Here is a 24061-nt window from a genome sequence, read left to right on the forward strand (position 1 = left end):
CATAAGCTTTCATGGACTACAGCCCACTTCTTCGGATGCATATGTTCCATTCTATATGCATCCGAAGAAGTGGGCTGTAGTCCACGAAAGCTTATGCTCTAATAAATTTGTTAGTCTCTAAGGTGCCACAAGTACTCCTGTTCTTCTTTTTGCGGATACAGACTAACACGGCTGCTACTCTGAAACCTAGTACTCTTAGTGGAATTTCTTTTCTTAATCCAGGCAATGAGGGTAAAATTTTCAAAAGTGCCTAAGTCCCTGTTAAAAGTCAATGGGACTTCAGCTTCTAAGTCACGTAGGAACTTTTTGAAAATTGTACCTTTAGTGATTATCTTGTGCTTTGAGTAAGAGGGTTTATATTGTTTATATACTTTCTAGTCTATCTAATGTAACTGTGGTTGGTTTCGTTGTTTATAGGAATGTCTAATGGATTTTTGAATCTTGCTATGTTCTTGGCTTCAATGATACCATGTGGCATTGACTTCCACTGGTTAATTATGTGTTGTGCAAAACAAATGTTCTTTCTATGAGTTGTAAATATATTGCTTTTTCATTTCATTGGGTGTCACCTTGTTCTATTATAAGAGAATAAATAGAGGCTTCCTATTTATGTGCTCTAAACTATTCATTATTATATATATCTCTATCACGTCACCGCCTATCCATTTCTTCTCCAAGCTATATGAAAGAGTTGCTGTTTCAAAGTTTTTACTATTTTCAAAGATATTATCAGTTTAAGCATATACAGTTGCCTATAAATATGAGAATTTTACTAGAACTCGTAATATCTTTCAAAACGTTGAAAATATTTAAAGTGCACCTGTTGTAGGCTTCATGTTTTTAATCTCTCTTCATAAACAATTCTTTCCACGCATCTAAACATTTTCATTGCCCTCCTCTCAACCCTTTTCATTTCTGCAATAACCTCTTTGAGATTCTGTAATCAGAACTGAACACAGTGGTAATGATGAGGTGCATCAACAACAGATATAATGGCAGTATAATGTGTTTGGCATGATTCTCGGTCCTTCTCTTAATACAATCGAACATTTTGTTTGCTTTTTTGATCACCAGTGCTCTTTGAGCTGCTGTTTTCAGTGAGCTGTCCACTGTGACACTTACTTACGTTTTTCCCCTGAGTTGTTACAGTTAATTTGGAACTCATCAATGTGTGTGAGCCACTGAAATTATTCTTTCTAATGTACCTCATTTTACATTTATCTATATTGTATTTCATCTGTCATGGTGTTTCCCAACCATGAATCTTAGGTCTTTTTGGAGTTCCTCATGGTCTTTTGTACTAACCTAAATCATTTTGTGTCACTTGCAGATTTTACCTGGTCATTTTTCACCATATTCTCCAGGTGTTTATTAAAATCATACAACAACACTTGTCCTAATATGAATCCTTGGGGCACCCCATAATAACCTCTCTCCATGAGAAAATTGACCATTTGTTCCTACTCTTTGTGTTTCGTCTCTTAACTAGTTCATAATCCAGGACAGAAATTCACCTCATACCCCTTGATTACTTAATTTCCTCAATAGCCTTTTGTGAGGGACTTTATCCAAATCCATAGCATACTGACAAGTGCATCTTTTTTTTAAAAAACAGCCACTTAGCTATTCTTGTACCAGCCTGTTAACACTAATGTATTTCCATACTTGGAGGACCTGAATAATAGGGCCTTTTCTGGGGCTTACCCCAGCCATCACAATACTCTTCTCTGAAGAACTGACTTACATAGGTTTGCACCAATGTAACTGACAGGAGAACTTGGCCAATGAACTGTAGTTCTAAATATATCACTTGTGTTGAAAACACGCTCCAATTCATGTATCACTTTAACACAATATTCCTAATAGTTGGCGCTATCATGATCACCTGCTCGCCCACAGCACATAGAGGTACCTGCTAAGGCTGCTGTGTTATTTTCCAGTCTGCTTTAGGTGAGATAGTTAGCTTTGCATTTAATGTACTTTCTTGCTATTGTCTTGCTATTTCCTTCTACATAGCAGATTCAGTAAATCTGAGATGTAGTCTGACTTGTCCTCAGTCTTGTCTTGTCTACAGTGCCTGCCAGAAATTTTAATATTTCATTGTATCTTACAGCACTAGTGCCCTGGGGTCCTGCTACACTCCAACAGGATAAAATGTGCTGCAAGGCAGCATTCTCCTACATATTCTGCACCTCCCATCATTTGCCTGTAGGTTCCAAATTAGCTGTTGCTGAAAGGCTGAGGACAGTTCTCAGCTGGGACTGTGTTCATTTTTTGTACATCTGCTTTCCAAATTTCAGGCCAAGAAAGTTTTCTTCCTGCAGCTTCTTCCCACCAGATCCACTGTCCCATCTCATTACCACAACTCCATACAATCCCTGGTTTTCTTTTCTCACATTAAAATCTAATTTGCTCTTCATCATTTGTTCTCCACTGTGCTCTTGTTGCTTTGTTTGTTTTATGAAGACCATGCTCTTCTTTCTCTGTGTTTCAACATAGCCACTAAATTGTGGTATCTCAGTCTAACTTCACTCTCTTCCTTTGGTTTTCATAGTATCTGATTTTTCTTGATGATGCTGATGACGCCAGTTTTTCTCATTTCTTCATCAGTTGCACATCTGTGTCTCTGACACACTAATGACATTCTCCATAATCCTTCAGCCAATTACATGGGTGAAATAGTAGTGTAATTTTGGGGTAGAAACAACTTTGTCCATTATCGCTGTTTTAGAGTGGTAGAATAAGGCTGCAAAATACTCGTAGTAACCTTCCAATAAAACTAAGGATTTCAGAAGTCTGCACGATCACCTATGTGTGTACCTATGGCTTTCATCACAGTAGTATCTGAGAGTGTCACAACCAATACTGTATCTTCAAAACATCTCTGAGGGATGATAATATTATTATCCCCATTTTACAGATGGGGACCTGAGGCACAGAAAGATTAAGGCTTTAATCAACTTAATATTAAGCATGATAGTTGGTATCATCACTGTTGTGTTAAGCACTTAAATATGTGTTTAAGTCTAATTGATACAATAGTATTTTTATTTCAGTACTGATGGTGGGCCAGGAGACTGAATGCTGCATTAAAAGTATATTTTGTACAAAAAATAAGTGTGTGTAATCAAACAACCAACAAATTGTTGGAAGATATATGTATGTATAGGTATATGTATGTGTGTATAAGGGTGTGGACGGATGGATGGATGACTAGATAGATACACATACTCACACCTATACCAGATATATATATGTTCTAGATGGGGGGGGGGTGTATACAGATATATACCTATACAAACTGTGGCAGAACTCCAGCTTTGCCTCGGGGGGTCCTGCACTTCTAGGCAGTTAGGCTGGCCTCAGAGGTTTGCTGTGATCCTCAGTGTAGCCTCTCTCCCCTCCTAGAGGCAAAGGTTACAGCTTACTGAGCCACCTTCATCATCGGCCAGTCTACGGATTTGGTGCAAGAACCCTCTTTAGTACCAGTCTTCCTTCTCAGGGAGCGTTTGGGGGGGAGGGTGGAGGTTGGGGGAAACCTGGGCCTGCCCTCTTCTCCAGGTTCCAGGGACCCTAATTGGCAATGGCAACAGGTAATTTTCCTATACTACCAAAGCTATAGTCCTTCCCTGGGCTACTTCCCCAAATGGCCCATCCTAGCACCCTCCTTGGTGCCTGACCACGCTTGTTCTTCCGGGTCATTTACTGCACACCTTCTTTCTCCCAGTCATCCCACAACACACCTTCTTACTCCCAACTTCTACTAGTTGGCCTCTCTGAAGGGGCTTCCTTTTAAACTAGTCCCAGCCAGTTCTAAATGGGCTTCAGGTGATCTGATTAGCCTGTTTCCTTTGATTGCTTCTAATCAGTTCTTAATTGGTTCCAGGTGTCTTATGGAGACTGCCTGACTTAATTGCTTCTAGCACCTTCCTGACTGCTCTGAGGTAGCCCCTGCCCTGGTCACTCAGGAAACAGAAAACTATTAATCCAGTGTCCAGTGTGTTTTCCATCTACCAGACTCCTGCACCCAACAAGTCTGGGCCTGTCACAATACATATACCTTCCACAAGGAATTTGTTGGTTGTTTGTGGTACATCAGCAATAAAAATATGGCTACTGATCAACTTTCTCTTTAACCTGATTTACTGTGGTCATAGGCTGCATTTTACAACTCAACGAGTTGGACTTTGAGTGCAATTCTGGTCCCACAAGCAAAGCTCAAGGAATACGGCCTTGCACGGGGGAGATAGACAGATAATGTGGGGATGGAATCCTTGTCCCAACTCAGATGTAGGATCCAGTACACCTGCATGCCCTTTCCACAGCTAGGAGTGTTCACGGGCTGTCCTAGTGGCAGTGCCCTGCTGTTCTCCCTGTCTGAAGGTTTGATGCTCAGGATGCACAATGTGTGTTTGAACCCTTTGACCGTACCACACCACTTTCCCACATGCGCACAAACTGTTCGACTGGGCACTGTTTGTAGAATCTCCCTATAACATTCTCCCTAGACATAAGATGGTTATAAGTATATTTTGAAATGTCAAATATGGGTCTCATTCTGCAGTCAAATCCACTTGTGTAAAATCTTACTCCTGTGTAAAACTCCACATAGATGTGGCAAAATAACACACACAATCATTTGAGTGGCAAAATTCAGTTTTATGGGCATAATTCTGTCCTCACGTATGCCGGCATAAATCAGGACTAACTCCATTGATGTAAAATTGGTGGAAGAGAGATAAGAATCTGGCCCTTTCCATTTATGCACTTTGTGAAAATGCAGTCATTATTCTTGTAAAATATTATGCTCTATTTTGATGTTTTTCATGTTCACCTTATTTCTGTGGCTGTAGCACATACATGTATCCCTGCCAGATTCTGATCAGTGTTGCATATAATAGTCATTCTCTGTCTGCCGTCTACATCCACCTACACAGAGTGACACATACAGCAACAGCTGCTGCAATTTCTATACACCCTTCTGTCTTTAGATGGAAAATGTAGAATAGTCATAAATATATCTCATGGCTTACATACATGTCCAAAATTGGAAAAACCGTCAACTCTTGCATTAGCTTGAATTGATTGTGTCATCTGGAAAAGTCAGAGTTAAACAAACTGCCTTATTCGCAATCTAATCATCACCTCTTTTTAAGTCCTATTTCTGGAATGGAAATTATAGTGGATGAAAACAGAGAGAGTACTTTAATGCAATTTCATGTCATAGAACACCATCATTGTTCTTTAAGCATGACATTTACAGCCCACCCATCACACCAGTAAAACAGGGGGGTTGCAGGAAACTATACGGGAGGGAGAGGATGGAATCTACCCTTTACCCATGGATATGATATGGGGTAATTCTCCAGCCTTTCTGCCAGGACTGGAAGAGAAGCCACCCACTCAGAGGCACTGGTCTTGAAAGCACCGCTCTGATGTGGCTTATGCAGAAGGGATGGAATGGCCAGCTCTGCCATATTCAGGGAGTGCAAAATTCTCCCTCAATGAGCTCCTTCCTTACCTCCCAGCATTACTGCAGTAGTTCTGCTGTGCTGGGGGGGTTTCTATGGACATTTTGCCCATCCTCCCCAACTGAAAAAAAATCTTTACCGGTATTGGATGTATTGAGATTTTTGAAAGTTGCAAGTGTGTCAATCACATCCTTGACCAGTATAACTCTGATAGGGCTTGAAGTTCTTTGGAGAAAATCCAGTTGTTTAACTAAACCTCAAGACTGTGAAATGATTTTGCTTTTCGATCCATAAGGAAACTATAGTAGACTAGAGCTGGTAGACTGACTTACACAAGTAAATGAAATTAATCATTAAAAAAAAAACATGATTCCCCCCCGGACCTCCAATTTTTGAATTGTTCTAGGAATAAGTACATTAAAGTAAAAAAGATGCAAATATGTGTTCCAAAGGAGGTGGTAAGCCACCTTGGATTAGATCAAATACATCTAACAGGTATCAGTTGTTCTGGGTACTTTAATTGTTTCTCTGTTTATCATCAGTCTTTTTGTGTGTATGTGGAATGTACTCCTAATTTTGGGTGCTACTAAAGATACCAAAGAGACCTCTTACCTGAAGCCACTTGTTCAGTAAAATCAAACAATAATTTTTTTTATGCACCTTCAAAATTCAAATATAACTAATTCCTCCTCAACAACACCAAATGGTTCTTTATTTCCTCACTGTGAGGACTCACAGGGCCAACAATTAGCATGACTTATGAGTCCTTTTTGTTCATTTTTGTAGTCTTTTAGGCCTACAGAAAGAATCAATATGTTATAAAGCAATAATAGGGACTTGTTATCTTAAGATGATATATTATGATATTTTACTGTAGTCTAATAAGGCTGTGCTAGGTTCTAATAAATCTATAATATTATGCTGTAGTAAGGCTGTTTTATATTATAGGATAATATATACCACCTTCATTCCAGGTAAAGATCTCCTCTTGAATTTGTTGGGAATTTTGTGTAAAATCAGTGGGACAGAATGACGTCACTGAACGTTAAGCAGAGAGGGTACTGTCTGGCTTATTGGAAAAGCTGTATTCCTCTTTAAGGGCTAGGGAGTGATTTGCGGCAGCAGTTCCATACCAGGTCAGAGTGGGGGTGCTCACCCACACCCAGGTGACCAGAAGAAAGGGGGACTGTATATGTCTATGCTGGTGCATGAAAAAACCTCTTTTATCCGGACCTGGGAGTGCAGCACACACCCTCCCGCCTGTGGAGGTAGTTAAATACCAGGTTTTGTCATAATCCACTTTGGGCATTATGCCAGTCACACCTTTCTCAGAGGGATGGGAAGGAATTTTTCCCTCAGCCCCAAGTCAGCCAAGGTGACATGGGGGGGGAAGGATTCGCCTTCTCCACAGCAGGTTGGGGGTTTAGTTCGGGCAAAAAAGAAATGGGAGTTAGGTTATGATGTTGCAACTCACTGTTTAAGCATGGGATGGATGTCCAGTGCAGGTACTCCATAGGGAAGGAATACAGTGATCAGATAAAATGGATTGGTTAAGAAGGTATTCTTTAATGGAGTGGAAATAAGGGGGGCTCTGGGCTCTTATGACCAGTATGTCAGGGAGTCATCCCTCCTGCTCCTTTATAACCCCCCCACATACACACACACAACCTTCATTTGAGGTGGGGATGAGGTCCCAGCAGTGAGCTGGCTAGGGACCAGGATGGGTAAAGGGGGAGGGCAGACAGCAGCCCTCCCCTCTTGGGTAGGTGTAAATGTTTATGGAATTATCTGCACTGTACAATTTTATCTGCCGGGTACTCCTGGACATTTAGGAATAAAGTTGCAGCCTAATTGAATGACATCCAGTGTCTCCTGACCTTCTTCCGGCATACCCGGACAATGGTCTTTAGCTTTTCAGGCCTGCATAAGAGTTCATTATTAGGAGAAAGGATCTGATTCTCCTCTTATTTCCTCCACTGTAAATCAGAAGTATCTCCACTAAAGTTAACAGGGTTATACCATTGTAAAGTTGGTGGAATATCAGAGTCAGATCCATAATATATCATTGTATATGAATTGCATCTAGCCATATTTGAGGAACATCTTATCTATTAGAGAGAGAAATGTCAATCCTGATGGTACGTGAGTGGATTTCAGAAGTGTCACAGTGTGCTACCAAGAAAGAACAGGTTTGTGGACTAAGGAATAATAAAGCATTACAAATAATTTTGAATCATTGGTTAGTGTCATAAAATGGACTATTCCTTTATTTATAGCCCCCATGGTCCCACTCTAAAAGGACCCTTCCACCTTCATGAAACCACGTTGATCTACATAGGGAATTAGGGCTGCCTTCATGGATCAGGTTGTAGGGTGAGGGCTTATATTGATAAAATCAGAGTCTTGCTGGATGTAGCAGGAATCTCTCTGATACTCATTTCAGTAAAGAAAATATATAAAGAACCTCTGAAGTTTTTAGTAGTAGAGAAATTATCTGATTATATTAAACAAAATTGGAAGGGTGGTGGTTTGACGCAGCTCAAGCTGCCCCTGTCAACCCTTTGTCATCTAAACTTTGCACATGGTATTATATACTCATTCAGAGTCAATAGTTTCTTTGGGAAAGTCTTTGATTACTAGTACATTCTAAATTTTTATTCTTACATTTTAACATATAGCTCCATCAGCCCTCCCAGACGCAAGTGGGACAAGCAGCCTCACAATCCAACCTTCTGCATTTGGCTCACAGTCAAGCATCTATGTCTCAAAGCCCAGTGCGTCAGGCTTCCTCTTCTTCCTCCTCATCCTCCTCCTCTTCAGCTTTGAGTGTTGGCCAGTTAGTCAGCAGTAAGTATTGCGCCCTGGCTCTCTCTATTTCTCCTATCTGTTTGTTTCCATTCTTGCTTATCTTCCTTATCTACCTTTCCTTCTTATTCATATAATGGACTGTATATTGCTAACTGGAGTAATCTTTGCCAATAAGAACTGCTCAGTGCTGTGATTCAAGAGACCTAAGAAATCCAAACCAGCACTAAAAATGGTCATAAAAACTGTAGTAGCCCTTGATTGATTACCCTAATTGTGGACAAAGTGGCAGCCTATCCTCATTCTTAAAACTAAAAGGTATTTCATATTGTGCCAGTCTCTAACTATGTGAGATCAGAATGATATCTACATGGGGGGGTGGACTACCCAAAATCTGCCTACTGTGGGGTTTATGCACCTTCCTTTGAAGCATCTGTTGCTGGCCACTATCAAACAGTATGCTTGACTAGATGGATCTTGATCTGATGGTGTCAAATTTGCAAATGAACTGGAGCTCAGCAGTTTCTCTTTGGAGTCTGGTCCTGAAGTTTTTTTGGACCAGACTCCAAAGAGAAACCGCTGAGCTCCAGTTCATTTGCAAATTTGACACCATCAGATCAGGATTAAACAAAGACTGTGAATGCCTATCCAACTGCAGAAGCAGTTTCTCCTCCCTTGGTGTTCACACCTCAACTGCTAGCAGAGCACCTCACCCTCCTTGATTGAACTAACCTCGTTATCTCCATATTGATTTATACCTGCCTCTGGAAATTTCCATTACTTGCATCTGAAGAAGTGAGGTTCTTACCCACGAAAGCTTATGCTCCCAATACTTCTGTTAGCCTTAAAGGTGCCACAGGACCCTCTGTTGCTTTTTACAGATTCAGACTAACACGGCTACCCCTCTGATAGATGGATCTTGGATTTGATCCAGGCTGGCAAGTGCAATGTTCCTTTAACCAACCTAGAAACTGAAGCTGGTGAGAATATATCAGCCTGCTTATTAAGTAGTGTATCTTTCCAGGAACGTATGACACCAGTGCTCAATGGTATGCACTGGCTGCCTGCTGGTTTCTGGATATTGCTTAAAGTGAGGTTTATTTTCCCCCAACAGCTTCAATGGGACAAGATCAGGAAAATATGAAAAAATGTACCAAATATGTGATGCCCTTAAAAAGTTGCCTTAGATAACTAATTTGTGTGTGAACTGACTAATTTGTGTGTGGACAGGGGAGTAACCGGACAGCAAGGCTTCCCTCTACTCACCTGTGTGAGCTGCCTTGGCCCTGAATTCCAGCTATAAGTGGTCAGATGCACTGTATGCCCAATTACTCTCCATTTGGGCAAATGGATGGAGCGTGGGCAAGGAATGAATAAAGCCTTGGCTCCATCCCTACCCATACATTGGCCGGCATGGCTGAGATAATACACCAAGGATAATAATTTAGGACCTGACCCAATGCCCATTGAAGTCAATTGAAAGCCTCACATTGACTTCAGTGGGATCAGTCCCTTACTGCTCCAACAGGCAAGCAATAGATCAGTACCTCATGGGGGAGCAAGGGAGTAATTGTGGCTTTTTAAACAACAATTTGGTCCCTGTCCTGCTCCTGAGACAGTAATGTACCCACTTTCTAAAAGCTCTGTCTAGTCTTGAGCTACAATTCAGCCCTATATAATTTTACCGCAGTAGGGATTTGCAGTATTTATTTCAGGTATAATTAGTGAGAATATTAACATTGCAAACATTCATGTGCCCATGTCTATTTATAAGAGACAAAAGAGGCAAGTTACTTAAGGGTGACATCTGTGTGATGATCTAATGAATTACTTAGGGCAAGATTTTGCCATCCTTACTCACATTGAGTAATAACTTACTCTACAGGTAGCCCTACTGAAATCCATGGACTAAGGTGCTACTCAACATGAGTAAGAGTAACAGAATCTGGCCCTTCATAGCTTCCAGTGAAATACATTTTCCATGCTGTCTGTTTCTGTTTGTTTTTCATTCTATGTATATATTTTCATTGTGATTTTACATCCGTTTTCCCCCAATATGTTTTCTAAAATCTTTCAGCCTTTTTTAAAATTTCTGTATATTTTCTCTAATTTCCTTCTTTCTATTATAGATTATCTCCGATGATGTCCTGTGATACCTTTTTATGTTTCCCTTTGTGTTTCATTTTTCTTTTCCTCTCTCTCTTGCCTGTCTTTTTCCTTTAAAGGTTTTTATTTTAATTTTAGCTTTTAGGGTCAGATCTTGCAGTTGTTAGTCCTCATTCAGGCAAAGCTATTCATTTAAATAAGAGTTTGGCCTGAGCAAGGACTGCAAGGTTCATTCCTGTTTTTTTCTTTTCCCTGTACGCTGTACTTATCCTTATTCTCTTATCCTGTGTGTGTACTCTTTTCTCAGATAATTCACTCCTTCTCCCCACTTGTTACCTTTCTTTCTTTCTTTCTTTCTTTCTTTCTTTCTTTCTTTCTTTCTTTCTTTCTTTCTTTCTTTCTATCTATCCACATACACCAAAAGAAAAAACGTTAAGGGTCTTTTTTCTCCTACTTTCTCTTCCAGTTCCCTAACCTCTAATTCTTCTTTCCCCTCGTTTCTTGATCTTTCTCACCACATGTTGCTATGAATACCATATCCCTCTTCCTCACACTATGGGACACATCTCTCCCTGAATCCAATTCCCTCTTTGTCTATCCAGGTCATCCATTACCATAGTATCTGAGCACTTCCCACAAATAAATAAACTACAACACAGCTATTTCTCTTTTCCTTTTCCCCTCTCCTGTGAGCCCACGTTTCCCGATGGCACTGTCTTGTCCTGCCTCTCCCTGCCCTATTTACTTTCTGTTGTCCTTACCTGGCCAGCTACCCTCTATTCTGTCTTCCACAGTGAAGAAGTCCTCACCCACATCTTCCCTCTTGCTGGTGTTCCTCATACCAGGACTTCTACCTTCCCTCAGGGTGTGTTATTTTCTCTGCACTGTTTTTTGTCCATTACTACACAGATAGGAACAGATTTGCACTCTGCAGGAGAAAGCAGAGCACGCCCAGGCCTTACTTAATCCCTGCAGAGCTGACACTGGAAGGAGGCATCCCTGAAGAAAGAGGAAAGCTCTCCAAGGCAGGAGAACAGGAAAGAATCTGTAGGAGCTTTTGAACCCACTGGTTTCGCACCAGATTCTCTTGCCTCCTCCCCCATTAATGCCCCCAGTACCAGAGAGGAAATTCCATGTGGCGTCTTCTCTGTCTTCTCTAGTGGAGGGGTTCCCAGTGTGCATCTCTCCCTGTAGAGGTCCCAAATGGCTCCTTCTCCTCTCAGCAGAAGCTGGTAGCTCTGCAGCCATGGTAGAGCTTTAATCTAAACACTGATACTATTGACCGTGACAACTCCATAAGACAGGCATATACCCCTTTTTCCTCATTGGCACTGTACTATCTACTCCACGCTATCAGCTGGATTTAAAAATCAACTGCCTTCTTTACAATGTAGAATGAGAAATTTGCATTAAAACAGGAGGGAAATTACAGACCTAGCAAGAAAGATGGCAAGAAAAATCTAACCTGGCAATAGTGTGAGATGGGCCTGAGCCATTATAGATGATTGTATCAAAGGACACTTACAAAAACCTATATACTGCATATATGAGCAGTAAGGGTCTGACTGAAATCAGAGGAGTCTTTCCATAGACTTCAATTGGCTTTGGATCAGACTCTAAATAGAAATCTGATCAAATCTGATCCAAAAAACTACTTTCTGCAAAATTCAGGGGTGGAAGAAAGTATTCCAGTACTACCGCATCTACTAATACAATCCCTATTCTAAAGACATCACATGACAGTAACATTTCACTAACACAGATACCAGCTATTCTCTACCATGCATGTCAGATCTTTTCCTCCCCAGTTCGTGTTTTGCATGATAGGTTTTGATTTCCATTCCCAAGAAGAAGTTCAGGCTAATTCTTCCTAGTCCAAGATCCCAGTGCAGGAAATGATCTTCACAAGGAATCCACTCTTGCAACACTGCCATAGCAAAAGAGCCCAGTTGCAATAAAACTCAACGCAGCGCATCCATAATCATATACAAACAAACAAGCCTTAGCTTCTTACATCCTTTATCCTTTCCCTCCCAACAGGTTTCAGTCTTTCCACCAACTCCCAGCAATAGCTATAAATACCCTTAATACTGAGTTTGCTGCTTTCAGAACTACATTTAAAAGTGCTTTGGAAATGACTGATTTGTCCATTGGTCTGTCCCTAGCATCCCCACTCAGAGTCCTAAAGCAAAGAAAGGAAAGAAATGGAGGAGGCCATTATCTTAATGCCTTGTATCATTTGGATCACTCAGGGGACTCTTTACAACTTATTGTGTCAGTGGGGTTATATACATTTCTGAAAAGATTTAGAAAGGCATAAAGGACAGTTAGGCTCCCAACTCCCATTTGTGTCTTTGAAAATTTCCCCCTTAGTAACCAGTGTGGTATGTAAGTCATGTGTGTACAGCAAGTCGGAATATTTCAAACATTTATGGACTAACGGTTAGTTTCTGTGAACAGTCGTACTTTGTAAACCTGACTGATCTTAGTTATATTTACACATACTAACGAGATATAAAAATATACAATTTACACATATATATTACACACACACACACAAACACGTATAATGCGTGTGTATATGTATATGCACATACCTGCATGAAACACATATAAGTCCTAATTTATCCGATATACTGAGCACATGCAGCCCCCACTGACTTCAACAGGAGTTGCATGGTTGAGTGCTCAATACTACACACACATGCATACAAAGGCCCACAGTAAGGGATATAAACCTCCGCAATTTCATTTTTAAAATCCAAGCTGTTTTCAACTATAGAAGAGAAAAATAGCATTGTTTCTGATAAAAATTATTTGGGTTTTTATTATTATATTTTAAAACATTCTAATCATCATAGGCTAAACTGATATGCTAAAAATCTCTCTCTTTTTCTCTCATTGGTCTAAGAGCCTTTTTAGATGGAGTTTCAATCCTAAGGGAATTTTTACATCAGATTATAAACCCCTGAAAATGAAAGCTTTGTTACTGTAATACTGACAAGTCCTTAACTGTAGCAGTACTAGCAGGAGCCACTATAATATGGTGTTCAGCACAGTAATGTAGTCTAGCACAGTCCTTGGACAGCTACTTGCATTTACAGAAATTGATGGGTTATTGTGCTGAAAACTTTTCACCTAAGAAGTCTCAGGAATGAGGTGAAGAACAATAGAGATGTCTCGCTGGGAGAATGCCTTCACTACACGCAGGATTGAACAAGACTTTGAAATCTTCCACCATCCTAGTCCCATGCTGTCTCCGGCTTGGTGAATGCCTTCATTTAGCCAGGGATCAGTAGCTTGGGGGGGGGGGGAGTTTCATTCTCCAGCTGTTGTGTCATTTCCCTTGATAAGTCCTAAATTGACCGAGTTATCCAGCACCAAAGGAGCCTTCCTATGGTAGACATCCTTTATTATGTGCCCTTTCAGGGACAAAGGCTTCTGTGGCAGTAAACTGCTATAGAGGAAAAGGACAAATTTATTCTCACAACTTCATGAGCATTATCTTCTGGGTCTAATGTAAAAGTAAAATATTGTGCAGCACTACTGTCTAAAACACGATGGCTGAAGTTGCAAATACTCTGCTGCTTGGTTGGCAACCTGATGGGGTGCAGAATGTAAACCCTGAAAAGATTTTTCCCCACAAAGACATGTTTTAAGCACTGATTATAAAATTAAGATGTTTCAAACAGAAATATTTGGATGGGGTGGGCTTGAGTGGTTTTTTGGTTTTGGTTTGGTTGATTTGTTTGCATTTGTACCAGCTAAAGCAGAAAAGACTTAATTTCAAATTTAAAGACTCAGCCCATTTTCATCAGTTGTGCATATTTTAAGCTCCAAAGGAAAAACCAATTGCAGCCCCTTGTGTGAGCCAAAGACAATCAGAGAAGACTGTGAGCGTTATTTGTTGACACTGGAGGAGATTTTCAAAGGCAAAATGGTAGTGAAGCATCTAAGTCCCTTTGACTCAAAAAGTAATAGCAACAAAAATTTTAAGTACATCAGAAGCAGGAAGCCTGCTAAACGACCAGTGGGGCCACTGGACTATTGAGATGCTAAAGGAGCATTCAAGAACGATAAGGCCATTGCAGAGAAACTAAATGAATTCTTTGCATCGGTCTTCAAGTATGTGAGGGAAATTCCTAAACCTGAGCCATTCTTTGTAGATGACAAATCTGAGGAACTGTCGCAGATTGAGGTGTCATTAGAGGAGGTTTTGGAACAAATTGATAAACTAAACAGTAATAAGTCACCAGGACCAGATGGTATTCACCAAAAAGTTCTGAAGGAACTCAGATGTGAAATTGCAGAACTACTAACTGTAGTCTGTAACCTATCATTTAAATCAGCTTCTGTACCAAATGACTGGAGGATAGCTAATGTGACGCCAATTTTTTAAAATGGCTATAGAGGTGATCCCAGCAATTATAGGCTGGGAAGCCGGATTTCAGTACCGGGCAAACTGGTAGAAACTAAAGTAAAGAACGAAATTGTCAGATACATAGAGGAACATAATTTGTTGGGGAAGATTCAACATGGTTTTTATAAAAGGAAATCATGCCTCACCAATGTACTAGAATTCTTTGAGGGGGTCAACAAGCATATAGACCAGGGGGATCCAGTGGATATAGTGTACTTAGATTTTCAGAAAGCCTTTGACAAGGTCCCTCACTAAAGGCTCTTAAGCAAAGTAAGCTGTTTATAGGATAAGAGGGAAGGTCCTCTCATGGACTGGTAACTGGTTAAAAGATAGGAAACAAAGGGTAGGAATAAATGGTTAGTTTTCAGAATGGAAAACGGTAAATAGTGGCATCTCCTAGGGGTCTGTATTGGAACCAGCCCTATTCAAGATATTCATAAATGATCTTGAAAAATGGGTAAACAGTGAGGTGGCAAAATTTGCAGATGATACAAAACTACTCAAGATAGTTAAGTCCCAAGTAGACTGTGAAGAGCTACAAAAGGGTCTCACAAAACTGGGTGACTGGGCAACAAAATGCAGATGAAATTCAATGTTGATAAATGCAAAGTAATGCACATTGGAAAACATAATCCCAACCATACATATGAAATGATGGGGTCTAAATTAGCTGTTACCACTCAAGAAAGAGATCTTGGAGTCGTTGTGGATAGTTCTCTGAAAACATCCACTCAATGTGCAGCAGCGGTCAAAAAAGCAAAAATGTTGGGAATCATTAAGAAAGGGATAGATAATAAGAAAGAAAATATATTGCCTCTATATAAATCCATGGTATGCCCACATCTTGAATACTGCATGCAGATGTGGTTGCCCCATCTCAAAAAAGATATATTGGAATTGGAAAAGGACAACAAAAATGATTAGGGGTATGGACCGGTCTGCCATATGAGGAGATATTAGTAAGACTGGGACTTTTCAGCTTGGAAAAAAGAAGACTAAGGGGGGATATGATAGAGGTCTATAAAATCATGACTGGTGTAGAGAAAGTAAATAAGGAAGTGTTATTTACTCCTTCTCATAATACAAGAACTAGGGGTCACTAAATGAAATTAATAGGCAGCAGGTTTAAAACAAACAAAAGGAAGTATTTTTTCACACAACTCACAGTCAACCTGTGGAATTCTTTGTCAGAGGATGTTGTGAAAGCCAAGACTATAACAGGGTTCAAAAAAGAACTAGATACATTCATGGAGGATAGGTCCATCAATGGCTATTAGCCAGTATGGGCAGGGATGGTGTCCCTAGCCTCTGTTTGCCAGAAGCTGAGAATGGGCAACAGAGGATGGCTCACTTGATGATTACCTGTTCTGTTTATTCCCCCTGTAAGAAGACATGATACTGGGCTAGATGGACCTATGGTCTGACCGGTATGACCGTTGTTAAGTTCTTACAAAGTAGGCACCTACCTGCCATTTGTTCCTTTGAAAATCTTCCCTACTGCCTTGAAATGAACTGTAAATACCTTGGTCTACAAACTTGGTAGTGTTTTAGTGAAGAAAATAGTTAAGAATGTTTTGTAACTTCTGACAGTACCAATCTGTCTCTGTTAGGGGAAAAAAATCCACTTTACACTTCCCAAGAAAATGCAGTAATCCTGGATGGCTCAAATGACTAGTATGAAGCATTTACACAATTTAAAAAATATTTCAACAGATCCTCAAACAGCCACTGGTGAGGTGGATGGGGTGAATTTGGAGGAAATCCGAGAATTTGCCAAAGCTTTTAAAATCCGGCGCCTGTCTCTTGGTCTGACACAGACTCAAGTTGGCCAAGCTCTAAGTGCCACAGAAGGCCCAGCCTATAGCCAGTCTGCCATCTGCAGGTAACAAGTTACATAATAAACTATATTCTCCTCTCTTTGTTCTTAATTGTATTTATTAATCTGGAGTATACAAGTATTTTAATCATGTGTCCTTAGAATTCATTATTTACTTAGACTAGCAAATAATGTTGGTATCTGGCAGATAAACTGTACTTACTGTGTGCCTCTAAAGCAACTTTTGTCTTTTCCTTTTTTAACAAAAAGTATGAAACAATAAATATGTTCCTGGCATTGAGATTTAATTCAGTAGTGGAGCTGGAGACCCTGCTGATACTGTATAAGCACCAGCTGACCCTCTTCATACTGTGCCATTTTCTACAGATAGGGTTACTGAACAAATATTTCATGGCTGCATCCCTGCTAAGTTAAAGCCTGTATTATTGTGGTTTGCACTTCACATACAGGATGTTAATAATGATTTACCTAGGCAACACAGAAGGGAGAAAAAATTTACTACATGGTATTTTGCAAACTTTCTAGTGTTAATCTTTTTATTACCCAAGTGTTTAAAAAATGTACAGAAAATGAGTAAGAATCTGCTTTAATCTTAAGAAAAAAAATGATGCAGTCTTGATGGAATTAAAGTTAAGTGGTCAGAAGCAAACACCATGTATACATGTATGTACGTTACACTAATCCCATGTTTATGCATGAGGTAACAAACACACTTAGGTAACAGCTTTTTCCTCTTGGGCAATGCCTTATAGTCCTCCTCCATCAGTGAAAGCCAAGAAACCAACTCTAAGCTCATTTAAGTGGATTTTGTTCTTGGTGATCCATGAAATGCTCTGTCTTTTTATCTGCTCTTTATACTTTTAATGTATTCCCCATAGAACGGAAGTGTACTTTTCCTGCAGTTTAAGACTAAGGTTATAAATAACATCAGTATGGGGTAGTGAGCTTGCAGCTCACATTTTGCTCAATGATTTTCCATAAAACCCATTGATTGTTGTTAAATACAAAAAGCGCCATAGGATCCTCTCACTTCTATGGTCTCCCCTACTGTTTTTTCTTATAAGATACCTCCCTGTAGAAAATAACCTTTATTCAGTCTATACAAGGATACTACTGCTGGGAAATTTGTTTCAAGACTTGTATATTGTTATACCAAACAACATGTACTGAAGCATCAACACTAACAAGCAACACCAATGATATGGATGCTATTGCTGCTTGTTCCGAAGCATTAATTTTATTTTTTCTGTATGGTGAATTGGTAAAGAACATCTAAAACAGGAAGTGTTTTTAGCAATTGCCAATTTGTAGTCGCGGTAGATTGCTTTTTAACGTGCCATACTTTAAGTTTATAAATGGAAGTTTGCTTTGCTTATGTTTGGTTTATTTTCATCTTGTTCCCCCCGACTCCCCCAGTCGCCCCACCTTTAACATGCAGAGCCCAGTAACCTGGTTGAGATGCTTTGAATTACAATGAAAAAAGGATTACCCACTAAGTGATCGTAATGAAAACACAGCTATGACTAAGTTAGAAGTAGATATAGTTAATTAAGGGCCAGAAGTGGGGAGCCTGACATTGAGTACTCACTTACCCCCCTCCCCTCAGTAGCCCCATTGAAATCAGGGGGAGTATTTGAGGAGTAAATCAATGCTGAGCCTGAATAACAGGTGAGGAATCTGGCCCCAAATGCTTGCAAGGTTAGAATTTTTACCTTTTCCTCTCCACCTTTTGAGGCATCCCATTGGGATGCAATAATCTGTAATGACTGTGCACTTCTTGTTAAGCACAAAAGCAGGCCACTTCAATAGCAGTCACCCCTTCCTTAGAAATACTACGTTCTCTCTTTCCCTTAATGATAAAAAAGCAGCTGCTATGTGAACTGCATGGGAAAAGGATAAGCAAGTTGAATTTCCAACTCACGTGCCCTAGGGGAATATCTTGGTGCAAATTTGCAGCGCACGCAATACAATATTCCACTTTACTAACATATTCTTCATGCAAAAATAAAATACAATACATATCAATATTGGCGCTTTCCTAACTTGTGACACAATTATAAAAAAACATAATGCAATTAAAATATTACTGAAGAGGGGAAAACCTGGCAGTCCGTACCACCAATTGTAAGTTTTCTGGAGCATTAGTTATTCCCTTCAATTGTTTGTGTGTATGATATTATATTTGCTCCTGGAATGTTTTCTAAGCTTGCCACTTGGTGCATCCAGAATTCTCTGTAGTTGATGCTGCACCAGTAGCTACAGAATCCCAGTTCCAGACCCTGGGTTAAGAGGCATAAAGACATGGATTCAGTCTGCCTCCTCTTTAAAGCATCTTCTGATTACCAAGAGCAGTGGCACTTTCCCACCATGAGGACTGGCTAGTGCAATAGGATGCCATGCAGTAATGTTGCTTTTCGACAGCATTAAATATTCTAAGGTCCGGGGTGGAAATGGGGGCTGGGGAAAATACAAATGAATGATGTTACAGAATTTGATTAAGAATTTTAAATGTAAAGCTAGACAAAATGATAAATCAAAGCAGCGAGGACTTACAATGAAGACTTGAAAAGTGAAGTTAGTTCTTACAGGTTGTTTTTGGAAGAATGAAAGCTCTGTGTGGTGTTTCTTCAGATATTTCACAATATTTGTAAAACCTGATCTGAAATCTAGCGAAGGACTTTTGATGGCAAAACGATACATAGAAGACCTCATTTACAGGAAATGATATCATTCCAGCACACTTTGCAGATATCCCACAATAAACCCAGCTTGGTGCCACAGCATATTAGTGCACTATTATGCTGGGTTTCATTCGAAAGGCATGAGTCTGTCTTAGCATGTTGTGGGGGCATTCAAGATAATTACAATGTGTCCAGCTGCTTGAGCTGAACACTACAGTAGCTATGGGAGTTTTTTTTCCTACCCAGAGAAGGGACAGAGTGTTAACTTGCATACAGTGAAAATTGCTTTAAAAAAATGGGAAAAGAAACCTGAAATTCAGAGGCTAGCAGCCACTATTGCTTTGTATTACTAAAGCTGTGGCATTTGGACAATGTGGGATGGAAGGGTAAACAAGATAATTAATCACGAATAACAATCAGTTGCCTTTGATGTCATTTCCTGTAATTAGGTTTAGTCTTCAGGCATTTGAGGATCATGAAAAATTAATCTTGAATTACAAAAACTGAACTTTATAGCCTGTATTATGTCGCTTACTGAATTCTTGGTATTTTGTCACAGTGCTCATTTTGTGTTTTCTTAACTATCTATCTATATATACCTAGATATATGATGGCTTTCCATTGTAATCCATTGTAAATTACCTCTGCCAGTCAATTAGTCAGGCAGGCAGGAAGTCCCACCCTGGCAGAGCATCAGTGTAAGACTCTTCTTTCTCAATTTTCCCTCAGACACACCATCCTGAGAAGCCACTTTTTCCTACCACAGGAAGCCCAAGAGAACACTATAGCTAGCAGTCTGACAGCCAAACTGAACCCTGGCCTTTTGTATCCTGCCAGGTTTGAAAAGCTGGACATCACCCCTAAAAGTGCCCAGAAGATAAAGCCGGTGCTTGAGCGGTGGATGGCTGAGGCTGAGGCCCGCCATCGAGCAGGTATGCAGAACCTGACTGAGTTTATCGGAAGTGAACCATCCAAAAAGCGCAAGAGGCGTACCTCATTCACGCCACAAGCTCTTGAGATCTTGAATGCCCACTTTGAGAAGAACACTCATCCCTCTGGGCAGGAAATGACAGAGATTGCAGAGAAACTGAACTATGACCGGGAAGTAGTTAGAGTTTGGTTCTGCAATAAGAGGCAAGCACTGAAGAACACAATTAAACGTTTAAAACAGCATGAGCCTGCGACAGCAGTCCCTATGGAGCCCTTAACAGACTCTCTGGAAGAAAACTCCTAAAAAGAAAAAAAGAAAAGGAAGGGAAACACACAAACAAAAATTTAACCATTTGGACTCTGAAAATGCCCATTCGTCACCCTTGTAAGTAAAAGACTGAGAAAACTACAAGATGGACAGAACAGTTTATAAATGTCCGTGGGTTTTCCTAAATAAAAACAAAAAACAAAACAAAAAACAAAAACAAAAAAAAAAACACCAAACAAAAGCAAACAAAATACACAGCACTTAGTGTGTGTGTGTGTGTTGTAGAATTAGCTCCCTCCACCCACCCAAAAAAGCCAGTTTTTTAAATGGACTTAAAGCAAACCAAATAACTGCTTACTTTTTTTCTGTGTATTATGAAAATGTGAATATGTTTTAAGGAAAAGAAAAAAAAGAAAAAAAAAACCTTTTATCTGTTTAAAAGAGAATACAAGCCTGCCACCTGGAGGAGTGATTGTAGCCTTTCAGGTATCAAGTGCTGATTCACTATGAAAACTATTAACCAAAGTCAGAAACATGGCATTGCAAACTAGATTGTTAGTCTACTCTTTTACAAGCGTAAAATTGTGTTATGAGTTTTTACATTTGTACTTTACAAAGAGGAAAAAAATAATACGATTAATTTCTCCCACCCTTGTCACACCCCCTGCAGATGGATTTAACACATGTTAAAGCCATTCCATAGTGCTCACAAACACACATAAACACACACCTTTTTTTTATCTACACAGTTTTGCAATCTCCAAGTGTTTGTGTGCCAAAATGACTTTCTTTTTATTGTGAAATTGTGGCGTTCAGTATTTTTCCCCTGAAAGTGTAAAGTATTGATTTCTATTTTGATTTGTCTAACACTTTTCCTGCCTCCTCCCTCTTCCCCCAATACTGTTTAAAGATTTTTAAAAGAAAAGTGAAACCTGAACACTTTTATATAGATTATGCTGAAATGCAATAGAGGACAAAGAAGGATTAGAATTATGTCTGAGGAGCTGTCAGTGTAGCACACATGCTCAATGTTGTGCTCATTGTCAACAGCATGGCTCCTGATTTCTCTGTCCTTTGGCCATGAACCTGGAGAGGTTACCAAAACTAATTTTGTAATATAAACTGCACACTTGGTTTGATACTGCGTCTATGTTATGGTTCTGTGTGAAGCAATTTCTCTCCAAAGTCTGCTAGCCAAAGAAGTTTCGTGAGAGTCTGATGAAAACAAACAAATGGACAGGCCAAGAAGTAATGAGGACATTTTGATCATTACACCCTTATGGACTGTTTTACTACTTTTATCTTTTCTGCCTTTTTTTCCCCCTCCTGGCACTGATGTTTTCCCTATCAACTGCTACTCTTGGAGTGTGTGTGGATTTGTGTGGGTGTGTACTGCCATGGCAGGCTAAAAAACCTAAACAATCGGGATTTGGAAACAATGCATTGAATATCCTTTGGGAATAGGGAACGGGGTGGGTCACTTGTGACATTTTTCATCTAAAAATGTTTTTTTAAAATGCAACTTATCTCACTCTGTGGCTTCATTTCCTGATGGACTTGGCATCTTCTAAAACTCTATGGTCATTGGATCAAAAAGTATATCAAGGCTCAGAGAAGAAAAAAGGTGTAGTGTGAACCTCACCTGCAAAGCTCATATGTGGATCCAAACTTTCTTGAAATTTTGATCCAGGGTTGTGGGTTGGGCTATTGTAAACGTAGAGGCCACATCCTGATCTGGACTTTCCAAAAGTTCACATCTGGGAATTAGGTTCAGTCTATTGTACAGATGTAAAGTAAAATTCTGCTCTCAGTTATGCTGGTATAAATCCCAATTAACTCTAGTGTCTTCAGCAGAGTTGGTCTGGATTTTTGAGAGTCTAAATGGGATCTGAATCAGTCCCAGAGCTCTGGAACCTTCAAATTACACCTGCAGAATTATTTTTTTCAAGAACTCAGGGCCTGATCCGAAACCTATTGAAAGCAATAGAAAGACTCCCATTGACTTCAATGGGCTTTGGATCTCACTTTCAGTGTTTTATTAATGGAATTCACCCTGGAGTATGAGAAAATCTCGGCAGGGCCCATGGAATTTTAAGGCTCCAGAGATCACCTTCCACGTGTGGCACTGCATCCAGATCTGAGCTGCTCAAAGGTGAAGAGTGATGTGGATCCACTGTCCCAGGTTGGACTCATTCTAGTGAATACTTTTTAGGCTTTAAACTTCAGCAGGGTGTATAAGGATATTTTTTGTTGTTGTTTTTTCTGAGGGGGGGGGGAAAGGATTGTTATAGTCACTTTTCCTGCTGTTGAAATGTAAATATCTGTGAAAAATAAAATCCTACTAATAAGTGCAGGTAAATTTTGTAAGGGGAAATAGAAAATAAAAATCCCTAACCCAAGCTGTGTATTCGAAGTGATGAGCGAAATAACTTCATAGCAACATCTGCCCCTCTGGGTCTACTTCTTCTTTTCTCTTCCCCGAGCACATCTATATAGCTAGGTAGCTAATTAAGGTAAAGTTGTGGTATGTATATTTGTGGCTACAACTGAATTTATACAATGATCAGGAGACCACACAGAAACCAACTTGGAAACTATGAAGAATAGACAGTGTTTGGAAGCGGATGCTCGTAAAGTCCTACCCGTCTCTTCAGTATGCGACTAATTGGACTACAGCTTGTCCAATCATTAATACCAGCAATGTGATCACCCATTCCACCACCTCTGAAATTCCACACACACATATAAAATCAACAGCCCTGGGACCAAAATTGTCATCCTTGCTCTATCAAAAAACTAGAATTCATATCTCCCAGGAACTGCTCTAAATTCTGCAAAGAAAAATTCTCTGAGAAGGAAAGTGAACCAAACATCATATAAAGGATGGTAAATGTTTAAAAATATGCTGGCAGCAGTTATACAAGGTCTGGTCTGTTCAAAAGTACATACTGGAAGGATATAACTAGGACAGCGAAAATGTAAAATAAATATAAATCGCCAGTTTGGAACAAAAAAATGAAGCTCATCCCACAGTCTTAAAACCATTCATGTGTGGTGTTTTTCTTTTTACAGCTTTCTAATTTTGTATTATGTTTTGTAAATTATTTATAAGGTATTGTAATGCTTCTTGTATTAATTTTTTTAATGAACAGATTTTTGCTATAAGGCATATATAGTGCCTGAATAGATTCTTAGGAGATAAATTATGTGTCTCATAAATCTTTTTTGGCCCATATATATTGTTTTATTTTGTTACTGTCTACATTTCCATTTGTAAACAAATTTCATATATCAATTACATTTGAATACCTTTTAAGTTTCCATGTGACAAAAAGGTAGGCTGCTACCAACAAATGAAACAAAAGACTTTCTAGCAATGTATGATTGTATATCGGTTTTGCAATTTGTTTAAAAGGAGATTTTTTTAAAAAAAAAATAATTATTTGACTAATGAACCACAAGTTAAATTTTTGTTCTGTTTTTGTCTTTTTATGTTTTCCACTAAAAACTATTTTGAACAGTTTAAAAAATCAAATGCATTCA

At 39.5% G+C, this 24061-nt stretch overlaps 1 protein-coding gene across 1 annotated transcript in view; it reads left to right on the plus strand.

Moving 5' to 3' along the window:
* POU6F2 (POU class 6 homeobox 2) overlaps window positions 1–22989 on the plus strand; it is a 313115-nt gene extending 290126 nt beyond the window's left edge. The window contains exons 7-9 of the mRNA XM_034761232.1: window positions 8150–8318; window positions 16516–16684; window positions 20050–22989. Of these exons, the coding sequence (XP_034617123.1) occupies window positions 8150–8318; window positions 16516–16684; window positions 20050–20554 (843 nt within the window). The 3' untranslated portion in view covers window positions 20555–22989. The remainder of the gene's footprint in view (window positions 1–8149; window positions 8319–16515; window positions 16685–20049) is intronic.
* Window positions 22990–24061: the final 1072 nt, after the last annotated feature.

The sequence above is a fragment of the Trachemys scripta genome, chromosome 2 (assembly GCF_013100865.1).
Source record: "Trachemys scripta elegans isolate TJP31775 chromosome 2, CAS_Tse_1.0, whole genome shotgun sequence".
Classification (NCBI taxonomy): Eukaryota; Metazoa; Chordata; order Testudines; family Emydidae; genus Trachemys; species Trachemys scripta.